Genomic DNA, 12,225 nt, shown 5'->3' with positions numbered 1-12,225 from the left:
AAACGTATCAGTTCTTCCTCAGGCCATATTCCACCTGTTTATCAAGTTTCACTGAAATCCATTCATTAGTTTGAGATATATTGTATACAAGCTGACTAACAAACAGGGGGCTGAAAACATGTACCTCCATGCACCTTCAGTGGGGTTGGGGGAGGTGGGGTGTGTCAGCAATGAAAAAGATGCCTGACATTCCCAATGTTAGAGTTTTTCTCATTAGTATTCATTAGATATTTACTTGCTCACCTATGAATGGTTCCTCCATCTATGGTACTGCAGTACTGCTCAGATCACTCAATTCAGACTTTCTGTTAAAGTAACTGCAGTGTAATTGGACTTGAGTTCCAAAAGCACAGACAAGTCTGTTTCACTCTCATCCTCACACTCTTATATTATTCTTGTGTCATGAATTGTCTCGTACTTCTGCTTTACCTAGCATATTCTGGAGTGGTTGATCCAGAAACTGCTCATCTGCTGTAGTGTGGTCAATTGTTCCTGGAGCGCTGAAGCTTCCAAGAAAATGTGAGACTCTTTCAGAGATCAGTTCACAAGGAAGAATCAGAGCACCCAGAGTTAATGGAGGAGGAAAGTCAGAAGGCAGTTTTTGTGACCACAGACACAACTCCAAGGTGATAACTTGTCTCTGTAATGCTAGGGTTAGGTATTATAGCTAGACTATTAATCCAGAAATTCAGTTATCATTCTAGGCACCCAGGTTTGAATTCTGCCAGGATCATTTGAATTCAATTAAAATATCTGGAATTAACAATCCATCGATGACCGTGAAACCATTATCGATTGTTGGAAAAACCTACTTTGCCCACTGATGTCTTTTGGGGAAGGAAACCTTCCATCCTTGTCTGGTCTGGCCTACATGTGATTCCAGACCCACAGCAATGTGGTTGACTCTCAACTGCTCTCAGAAATGATGTAAGAAGCCACTTAGTTGTATCAATCACTACAAAATCTCAACAAAGAAATGAAACTGGATGGACCCAGCATTGACTTAAGGACTGAAAAAGGCAATGGCAGAAACAACCCTAGCGATTCTGTGAAGTCCTCCTTACTAACATTTGGGAGCTAGTGCCAAAATTGAAAGAGCTGTCTCACAGACTAGCTAACCAACAGCCTGACACAGTCATTCTCACAGAATCATATCAGACAATATCCCAGACATATCACCTTCTCTGTATATGTTCTGTCCCATCATGCAGGACACATCTGGCAGAGGCGGAATACTGATATACAGTTTGGAGGGAGTTGCCCTGGGAGTCATGAAAATTGACTCTGGTTCCCGTGAAATTAAAAATGGGCAAGGAAACATCTTGCTGGTTACCACATAGCATCCTCCCTCCACTGATGAATCAGTACCTCTCCATGTTGAACAAAACTTGGAGGAAGCAATACGGACAGTAAGGGCGCAAATGTACTCAGGTGGGGGACTTCAATGTCTACCACCTAGGCAGCCTCAGCAGCAGTACTCCTGATTGAGGTGGATGGGTCCTAAAGGAAATAACTGCTAGATCTGAGGCAGATATTGAGGGTACCAAGAAGAGGGAAAAATATACTTGACCTCATCTTTACCAATCTTCCACCTGCAGATGCATCTGTCCAAAAGTCTTTGTTGAGACTAAGTCCTGCCTTCACGGTGAGAATGTTCTCCATTACTTTTTGTGTTGCTATCAACATACTAAATGGAACAGACTTTAATCAGATCTAGCAACTCAAGACTGGGCATCCATGAGGCGCTGTGAGTCATCAACAATAGCAGAATTGTACTCCAGCATAATTTGCAGCCTCATGGCTCGGCATAATCCCCATTTAACCATTACCCTCAAGCCAGGGAATCAACCTTAGTTCAATGGAGAGTGCAGGAGGGCAAGCCAGGATCAACACCAGGCAAACCTAAAAGTGAGGTGCCAACCTGCTGAATCTAACAAACAGGACTACACGCATACCAAACAACATAACAGCATGTGACAGAGAGAGTTAAGCAATCCAACAACCAATGGATCACATCTAAGCTCTGCAATCATGCCACATCCAGTCATGAATAGTGGTGGAGGATTAAACAATTCACTGAAAAAGAAGACGCTACAAATATTCTCATCGTCAATGATGGAATAACTCAACACATCAGTGCAAATGATAAAGCTGAAGTACTTACAGCAACCTTCACCCAGAATGCCAAGTGGATGATCCATCTCAGCCTCTTCCAGTGACGCCTAGAGTCACAGATATTAGTTTTTAGCTAATTCGATTCACTTCATGTGATATCACTAAACGATTAGAGGCAGTGGATAGTGGAAAGGCTGTAAGTTCTGATCATATTCCAGCATTAGTACTGAGGACTGGTGCTCCAGAACTTGCCACCTCCCTAACCAAGCTCTTCCAGTATAGTTACAACACTGGTATCTACCCAATAATGTAGAAAATCGCCCAGGTATGTGCTGCACACAAAAAGCAGGACAAATCCAACCTGTCCAGTCACCACTAGTAAAGTGATATAGGGTGTCATCAACAGTCCTAACAAGCAGTATCTGTTCAGCAATAACCTGCTCAGTGACGCCCAGCTTGGGTTCTACCCGGGCCACTCAGCTCCTAATCTCATTACAGCCTTGGTTCTATAATGGACAGAAGAGCTGACTTCCAGAGGTGAGGTGAGAGTGACAGCCCTTGATATTAAGATGCATTCAACTACGTGTGGAATTACGGAGCCTTTGCAAAACTGAAATCAATGGGTATGATGGAGCTAACTCGCCTTATTTGGAGTCTTACCTGGAACATAGTAAGATGAATGTGATTGTTGGAGGTCAGTCATCTCAGCGCTAGGATATCTCTGCAGAGGTTCCTCAGGGTAGCGTCCTAGGCCAAAACATCTTCAGCTGCTTCATTAATGACCTTCCCTCCATCAAAAGGTCAGACGTTGAAATGCTTGCTGATGATTGTTCAGCACCATTTGTGACTCCTCAGATACTGAAACAGTCCATGTCAAAATACAAAAGATCTGGACAATACCCAGACTTGGGTTGGTAAGTGGCAACTAACATGCATACCACAAATGCCAGGCAATGACCATCTCCAATAACAGACAGTCCAGCCACTACCCCATGACATTCAATGGTGTTGCCACCATTGAATCCCCAACTGTCAATATCCTTGGGGTTACCACTGGCAAGAAATTCACTTGACTTGTCATATCAACACGTTGGCTACACAAGAAGGTCAGATGCTAGGAATACTGCGGTGTGTAACTCAGCTCCTGACTCATCTACAAGATACAATCCTGCCCATCATTTACAAGTTACAAGTCAGGAGTATGATAGAATACTCAAGACTTGTATCTTTGATGGGAGGGGAGGTGTGGTGTGGGGTGGGTTTGGGTGGGGGTGTGGGTGTGCATCCATTCAACAAGACCACAGCTGATCTGTGCCAAGCCTCAACTTTAATGATGCTCGTCATAGCCTCTGATATTTCAAAAATTTATCTCACTCCTCTTTAAATACTTGTGGATCTAACCTCTCTGGGATAGAGAATTCCACCCATTTACTATCCTTTGGGAGAAGAAATTTTAAATAAATATCGCCTTCTTCTGTAACTATGCCTCTGGTTCAAGGCTTCCCCCCAGTTGAAACAAATATCCTAGTGACAGGAGTAGGCCATGCAGTCATGTGAGCGTTCTGTCATTCAGTATGGCCATGGCTGATCCCCTTGCTGATCTCAATGCCATATTTCAGCTTTCTCTCCATACTACTTAATGCCTTAAATACCTAAAAAATGATTAATCTCTTTCTTCAATATATTCAGTGACAAACTTTTCATCCTTTTGTGGCAGAGAATTCTAAGGGTTGACCACCTTGTGAACGAAGAAATGTTTCCTCATTTTAGTCCAAAATGGCCTACTACACATCTGGAGACTGTAACCGCTGGGTCCAGACTTCCCATTGAGAAACATCCTCCCTATACCTAATCTGTCCAGCCTGTTGGAATTCTGTACATTTCAAATCAGATCCCCTCTTATTATTCTAAGTGTTAGTGAAAACAAGGCAGTTGAACCAATCTCGTCTCATATGATAGTCCTGCAATCCAAGCTAACAGCAATGAACTTTCGCTCTTTCCCTCTACACCAAGTATATTCACTGTTAGATAATGAGGCCAGAACGACACATAATACGCCTGGTGTAGTCTCACCAAGACCCTGTATAAATACAGCAAGACATCCCTACTTCCAAAGTCAAATACTTCTGCAACGTAGCAAACATTTCCTACCTAACTGCTTGCTGTATCTGCCTGCTTACTTCCATTGACTGGTGTACGAAAACACCCAAATCCCATTGTACATCCACATGTCCCAACATATCGCCATTTAAATAATTATTTGCCTTTCTGTTTTTCACACTGAAATGTATAGCTTCACATTTATCCATATTATTCAGCATCTGCCATGTGTTTGCCCAGACATTCAACTTATCTCAATCACCTTCAAGTCTCCTTGCATCCCTTTCACAAATCATAATTACAACTAGTTTGTGCCTTCAGCAAACTTCAAAATATTGCACTTGGTTCCCTTATCCATTCAATTCATATCTATTGTGAATAGCTCAGGCTCAAGCACTGATCCCTGCAGTACACCACAAGTCACCACCTGCCAAATGGAAAAAGCCCCATTTATTCCCACTCTCTGTTTCTGGTCCTTCAGCCAATTCTCAATCCATGCCAGTATATTACCCCAATTCCGTGTGCTTTAATTTTGCCCACTAGCCTCTTAACCAGGGCCTTGAACTGGCCCTCCACCTCGGTTCTCCCTTATCTATTTTACTAGTTGCATCCATTAAAAACTCCAAAAGATTGATTAATCATGATTTCCCTTTCATAAACTCACACAGACTATGTCTAATCCTGTTATTGCTTTCAAAGTGCCTTGTTAACACTTCTTTTATAATAGACTGTATTTTCCCCATTACTGATGTTAGGCTAACAAGTCTGTTAATCTGTGCTTTTTCCTTTCTACCTCTTTTTGAAATAGTGGGGTTACGTTTGCCACCCTTCAATGTATAGGAACGGCTCCAAAATCTGTGGTTAATTATAAAAAAGAGGGGCTTAAAGAATGGAGAGACCTAGGCAAGATTATTGATAAAGGCTGATAGATAAATAATAATTGTACAGCTTGAGAATGAGTCTGTTCAGGTGCACTCTTCAGGATTGTTTGATATGAATTGCAAATTTGCAGATCTTAAAGAAAGGCAATAAGAAACCAGGTGTGTACTTCTCACGACCATATGTTACACAGCTATAAGGCTCAATGTACGACAGTTGTCAGTTTGTACGTTGAAGGAGAGATCAGTCTGTTTCATAAAAATTGGCTTGTCTCCAGTTCACTGTACATCCTGCCATGTTTGACTGGCACAATGGGAGGGACAGCTTTCAGTCACCATTTCAATGGTGCATGTAGATGATTTTTTTGTGGGGTGGATGTAGTGAATTTGAAAACAGTGCCATAAATGGGCTTAAAACAGAATTCAAAACTAAAAGGCAGGCTCCTGGGGTTTTTAAGTACATTGAATGGGAAATCAAGCAGAATGAATCAAGTGTCACTTTGTTTTAGCAACCTTATTTCAAAAATGTTAGCCTTGATGTTCTGGATGTAGGTTTGCTCGCTGAGCTGGAAGATTCATGTTCAGACGTTTCATCACCATACTAGGTAACATCTTCAGCGAGCCTCCAGACGAAGCATTGCTGATGATTCCTGCTCTCTATTTATATGTTTGGGTTTCTTTGGGTTGGCAATGTCATTTCCTGTTCTTTTTCTCAGGGGATGGTAAACTGGGTCCAAGTCAATGTGTTTGTTGATAGACATCCGGATGGAATGCCATGCTTCTAGGAATTCTCGTGTGTGTCTCTGTTTGGCTTGTCCTAGGATGGATGTGTTGTCCCAATCGAAGTGGTGTCCTTCCTCAAGTGTATGTAAGAATATTAGTGAGAGAGGGTCATGTTGTTTTGTGGCTAGTTGATGTTCGTGTATCTGGTGGCTAGTTTTTTGCCTGTTTGTCCAATGTCGTGTTCGTTACAGTTCTTGCAAGGTATTTTGTAAATGACATTAGTTTTGCTTGTTGTGTCTACAGAGTCTTTCAAGTTCATTAGCTGCAACAAATCCAAATAAGCAGACAAAATACGTCCAGAAACCCTAGTAACTTTCCCCTACATCAAAGGCATCTTGGAAATGACTGCCAGACTACTCAGACCCCTTGGCATCATGGTAGCCCACAAACCCACTAACACACTAAAACAGCAGCTAATGAACTTGAAAGAAATGACATCACCAACCCAAAGAAACCCAAACATATAAATAGAAAGCAGGAATCATCAGCAATGCTTCATCTGGAGGCTCGCTGAAGATGTTACCTAGTATGGTGATGAAACGTCTGAATATGAACCTTCCAGCTCAGCGAGCAAACCTACATCCAGAACCTAAACCTCAGCTACAAATTTTCTCAAACTCACTGTTAACCTTGATGTTGTTAGACAAGTAGGGCCTCACGAAAAGATGCAGTGGCTTCTGAAACTGAAACAGAGAACTGTGAAGTCTAATTGGGTGGGCGTACTTGCTAGGTATACGAACAAGGCCAGATGCCCGCTTTGAGGTTTTACAGTTGAGTATAGCTATGAAAAATCCAAAGGTGGAAAATATTATTCAGGTGAACAGAACATTGATAAAAAATTAAATGGAACATTGTGATTTGAAATTCCCATCACTGGGAGATGCTGGGAATATGAAACTTAATGTTTTTAGTGTAATGTTTCTTGTGCAAAAATCTCTGAGATGTTTTCTCAAGTGCAGAAGGGTTCATATATTTTTTGGGAGAGGGAGGCAAATATTGCCCTTTAGCTTAGGACTCTAAGCAGATCAGAAAAGTAGCAAAAGGATATTTGTGGCAGAAACACTCACTCCTATTGAGGTAGTAAATATGGCAATTTCTTACTGAAAATGTTGGAAAAATTCTAAAAAGGGGGTCAGCAGCAATATACCTGTATGAATAACAAAACATTAAGGATTGATTTTGCAGTTTTGAAACATAAGCTGGAAAATGGAGAAATCTCCAAACTGAAGTGGATTTACAGCAGCAGTCAGCTGTCTGATGGCTTTATCAAGGAAGGAGTATGGTCTGAGTAACTATTTGAAATTCTGGAAAAAAAATGTTTGGAGGTGTAATATACAATCAAAAAACAGGAATAAGTTATACTGTCAATTTATGTCTTTTGTTTGTTATTAGTTATTATGGTACACATATAGTAAAACATAAAAAGATGAGTTTGTCATTATCTAGCAAGGCCTGCCAGGGTTGCCTAAGAACAAATTGAATTTGGTTACAGGAGATGGTTATATATGAATGAAGGGATAACTAGGTGAGAATCTGATTGGGTGTATAAATACATTTTATATATATGTGGGGAATAAGTAATCAGTGGAGTTGGAGTTAATGGTGTGTGGGATGGAATAGAACTCTGACTAGAAAATAATATGCTTGGACCTTATGAACAACATTTAACTTCAGGCATTTAATACTCATACTTTCTTGTGAAGAACAGTTTTAATGCGTTTCCAAAACATGCCCACCATCTAGCTTATCTGGAAGAGTTGCAATAAACGCAAAACACAATAATCTTTAGGAGAACAGAAAGAGAATTTTGACTCCCACAAACCCAACTCTCTGAGAATTATCTTCTCCTTCTCACGGTGCACATATTTCTCAATTCCTTCCGCATTCAAAATCAAACCTTTTTAATCGCTTAAACTGTCAGCTTCAACAATCTTTTCTTGGAAACATTTTTCAAAATTCTACTATCCTTAAAGTGAAATTGTCTTGCAGAAGTTCCCTTTTACTTGTAATTTCCTAGATTTAAACTTCTAAGCCCTGTATTGAAACCCTTAGTCACTGAATAACTCGTTCAGGTGAATCATCAATAATAATGTGTGATGACGATTAGAAGGCGAAAACATGAGAATTTCTAGAGCCTGAATAAAATTTTTCATCTCACCTTGGCACACAACCCAGGCTTCTCTGTCACATTTCTCTCCACTGGTCCTCAACTCAAAGAAATTATATTCGTCAAAGCTCAGTAGGCCATTGCCATCTAAATCGATGATTTCAAAGATGTCTGACAGAGCAGCTCTATTAAAATGAAAAGACATTTCAGAATGGACAGGTTGTATTATCAGAATACAGAAAAGAAACAAGCTACTATCTCATTCTTTTTGAGTAAAAAATGGAACATGTTAGCAAAATGTGCCATTAGATGATACTGTTAAAGTAAAAGTTGCTGTTGTTGTCATATGCCCATGGTTAATCAGAAGCAACAAGGTATTGTGCAGGTATGTTATCGGTCTTCTGCAACAGGCCAAGAGAACTGCAGTGCCATGTCTGAGACATGCTAAGAATACCAAACATTATTACAGCATTACACACTGATTTGCATATTTATACACAAATACACATAAAACTACAATTCTTTCTCAATGTTTAAAACTTTTATCACACTATTGGTTACTTCTTTCTGAACGTAGTTTGAAAATTTGAACTCTTGTCCTCATCCTGCTATCCTTCCATTAGTTCTGCATTCTTGGGCATTTCCTCATTTGCCCATCCAAGTGCTATAGATGGACTTGTCCAACACGAATATTAATATGGAAGTTTCTCTGCCACAAGATCAGACCCATTTAAAAATAAAACCGACCTGAATTCCTTGGTGAGTGCTAGGTTGCCATCTTCTCTGTGGACCAGCTTAGCTTCACGTGTCTTTGATTTTCTCCTTTTTCTTAGTCTGCAGCCAGTGGTAAATGGGAGAAGGTGATAAACTCCAGAACGAAGTTCTCCTTTCCACCCAAACTTCTGTTGTATCAAAGTTAGCAGATGTTAAAATATTTTCTTCATTGTTCTGACCTGCTAGCCCCAAATTCATACACAAATTTATATCAGATTTTATGCCAGAGGTGACCTTTTGTTTTCTATCTTTTCCTATACCAATAAAGTCTTTACAATGCACAAAATACAGTCAGACAACACTAAACTATTTTAGGCTGACTAATCATTATTGAATATTATAATTTTAAAAATGTCTCAGAAAACAATTGGCCAAGAAATGTTACTTGAACTCTTAAACTTCAGATAGAAAGGAGGTTAAATAAAATCTCTGCTTCCTTGAAACCCAGTCCAGATGAACTCAAAACAAAAATTACAGTCACAGCTTTTATAAAAAAGAAGTCTGCAACATGTATAAAGCACAGGAAAAATGGATAATTGGATTAAGTTTAAAAGGCTCTTAATAAATCGTAAATGTAAAATTCCATATACTTTAGTGGGTTTGTGATCCTAAACATAGTTATAAATCTTTTGTGGCACCATATTTTTGATTAAGAATGATAATATACATTTGATATTATGGCAAATTGAATGCAAGGTTTGTGAAATATGAGACAGACATATTGTGCCAGAAACAAATTGAATTACTTATTTGGTAAAGCATCACAAAGCCATCAAATAAAATAGCAGACAATTAAAAAGAAATGAAGTATTAGAAATCCACAGTGATTGATGATTGGAAAGGGAATAGTAGATCACATTATTTGAAAGGAGATTACATCAGTACACTATCCCAAATAATGATTGACATGCAGTGAATTTCAATATATTCTATTGTTATTTCAAATACTAGTGCAAAACTGCTTTGCTCCCATGTAGTTTCCAAATTTACGATTCTCTGAATCAGGATGTTAGAAATTTTCTGATCAATGATAAATATCAGATATGATGTTCTTTTTCTTAGGGTTGACTTAATTAATGACTTTTTCAGTTTGATCAGTTGTGTTGGTTTTGGATTAGTGTGCACACAAATATTCCTAAAATATAATACTGGTTTTACACTGGTTTTGTTTTCATTCATTCATGGGATTAGGGCTTGGCCAGCATTTATTGCCCATCCCCAATTGCTTACAGGGCAGTTAATAGTCAACCATGTTGCTATGGGTCTGGTGTCATATATACGTTAGTTTCCTTCCCTAGATGACATTAGTTAACCAGATGGATTTTTCCAAAAATTGGCAATGGATTCATTGTCACCATTAGATCCTTAATTCCAGATTCCGGTCACTTGGGACCAATGTTGACCCTAAGCTCAACAGAGATTTTGACAGTTTAAAAATTCACATACATCATACATAACTTGCTAAAAAGATAAAATTACTACCAAACCTATAGAATAAAAGTAGAATTGCATAAAGTTTTTTGGCAGGTTAGAAAATTGAACAGAATTTTAAAAACAGCAAAGAATAAGCAGGGAAAATTAGACTTCAAGAGAAAACTGGCTAGAAATATAAAACAAATAGTAAGAGTTTATATGAATATTTTAAAAAGACAAATTTTTAAAAAAAGGACAAATTCCTTGGGTCTACAGGAAACGTGTCTGCAGAATTAAATTAGGATATGTTGAATTAAACTGGTATTTTGCATCAGTCTTCACAAGATTTTACAAGGAACATCCCAGAAATTGCTGTAAATCAAGAAGTGGAAGGAATTGATGAACTCAATGAAATTACAATCACCAGGGAAATGGTACTGAACAAATTGTAAAAGCTACAGGCTGACAAGTCCATGAGGGATTTGAATTGATGGACTTCATTGGAGAGTCTTAAAAGTAGTAGATAATGAGATAGTTGATGCGTTCATACTAATTCTCCAAACTTCATATCAAAGGTTACTGAGGAAACTAATCATGCATGATTTGAGGATAATATATTGACATAAATAGAAGATTGGCCAGCTAACAGGAAAGCATAGACATAAAGGGGTCTTTGTTTTAGTTGACAAGATGTAATGGTCATTGTGCCACAAGGATCAGTGCTGCAGCCTCACCCTTTTCCAATTTTTCTAAATGATTTGAATGAAGTAACCAAAAGGTATGGTTGCTAAATTTGCCAATGACACAAAAATACGTGAGAAAGGGGCCATAAAGAAGCTACATGTGATATAGATAGTTAAGTGAGTGGCAAAGATCTGACAAATGGTGTATCAGATGGGAAAATATGACATTGTCCACTTAACGGTGAGAGATTGTAGAACTCTGAGATGCAAGAAGTTGGGTCCCCTAATGCATGAATCGCAGAAGGTTAGTATGCAGGTACAGGAAGTAGGAAATAGAATGCTATTGTTTATTGCAGAGGGAATTAAATTAAAATATTCAGAAGGTTATGGTTCAGTTACAGAGGGCATGAGACCTGACTGTAGTACTGTGTACAATATTGGGTTTCATTATTTAAAGAAGAATGTAAATGTGTTGGAAGCAATTCAGAGAAGGTTCACTAGACTAATATTTGGAATGGGCAGCCTATCCTTTGAGAAAAGTTTGGAAAGACCAGGTGTGTATCCCTTGGAATTTAGAAGGGGACTTGATTGAAACAGATAAAAGCCTGAGTGGTCTTCACAAGTTGGACATAGAAAAAGATATTTCCTGTTTGGAGAATCCAGAGCTAGGGGCCATTCTTTAAAAATAAGGGGTCACCTATTTAAACAGAGATACAGAGAAATTATTTTGTACGAGAGGGTCATGAAAGTTTGAAACTCTCTTCTTTAAAAACTGGTTGAAGCAGAGACTTTGTGTATTTTCAAGTGGTTGTAAAGTTATTGGGGGTGGCAGGAATGTGGAGCAATCAGATCAGCCACAACCTATTGAACAGGGAGCAAGCCTCAAGTGGCCTACTCTTGCTCCAAATCTCTATGTTTGCATGTACTAAATTGTCAATGGTCACAGGTTAAATTATAGTGTTGAGTGTCTCAACTGGTTAATCCAACAAGTGCACATTATGAAAAGTTTAATATGTCATTTGTAATAAAATGACCAAAATTATGCTAAACTTATTAATTCAGCCAGGAAGTAAATTAAGAAGGCCAAGAATACTATCTTTTAAATAAAAGGAACTGAACAGAAAAAAAGAATAACGACGTACTTCTGCTATATAGACATCAATGAAACCACATCTCAAAGACTGTGGGTCACTTCATTTAGGGAAGGATGAAGTGCATTATAGACAGTTCATGAAGGTTTCTTAGATTGATAACAAAAAGAGCAGATTGTTTTATGAAGAAAATTGAGACAGATTGGGCTTGTTTTCACTGGAGTTTAGAACAGTGAGGGGTGACTTGATTGGAGCACCTAAGATCCTGAACAGTCTTGATA

The 12,225-nt window shown here is 38.7% G+C and overlaps 1 protein-coding gene across 2 annotated transcripts in view; it reads right to left on the bottom strand.

Moving 5' to 3' along the window:
• efcab7 (EF-hand calcium binding domain 7) overlaps positions 1–12,225 on the bottom strand; it is a 92,927-nt gene that overhangs the window by 18,203 nt on the left and 62,499 nt on the right. For both annotated transcript variants that reach the window (XM_072574041.1, XM_072574042.1), the window contains exons 9-10: positions 8,731–8,885; positions 8,035–8,168 (exon numbers count right to left, since the gene is read on the bottom strand). In XM_072574041.1, the coding sequence (XP_072430142.1) occupies positions 8,035–8,168; positions 8,731–8,885 (289 nt within the window). The remainder of the gene's footprint in view (positions 1–8,034; positions 8,169–8,730; positions 8,886–12,225) is intronic.

The sequence above is a fragment of the Chiloscyllium punctatum genome, chromosome 7, assembly GCF_047496795.1.
Source record: "Chiloscyllium punctatum isolate Juve2018m chromosome 7, sChiPun1.3, whole genome shotgun sequence".
In the NCBI taxonomy this organism is placed as follows: domain Eukaryota; kingdom Metazoa; phylum Chordata; class Chondrichthyes; order Orectolobiformes; family Hemiscylliidae; genus Chiloscyllium; species Chiloscyllium punctatum.
This window is presented reverse-complemented; position numbering and strand designations above follow the sequence as displayed.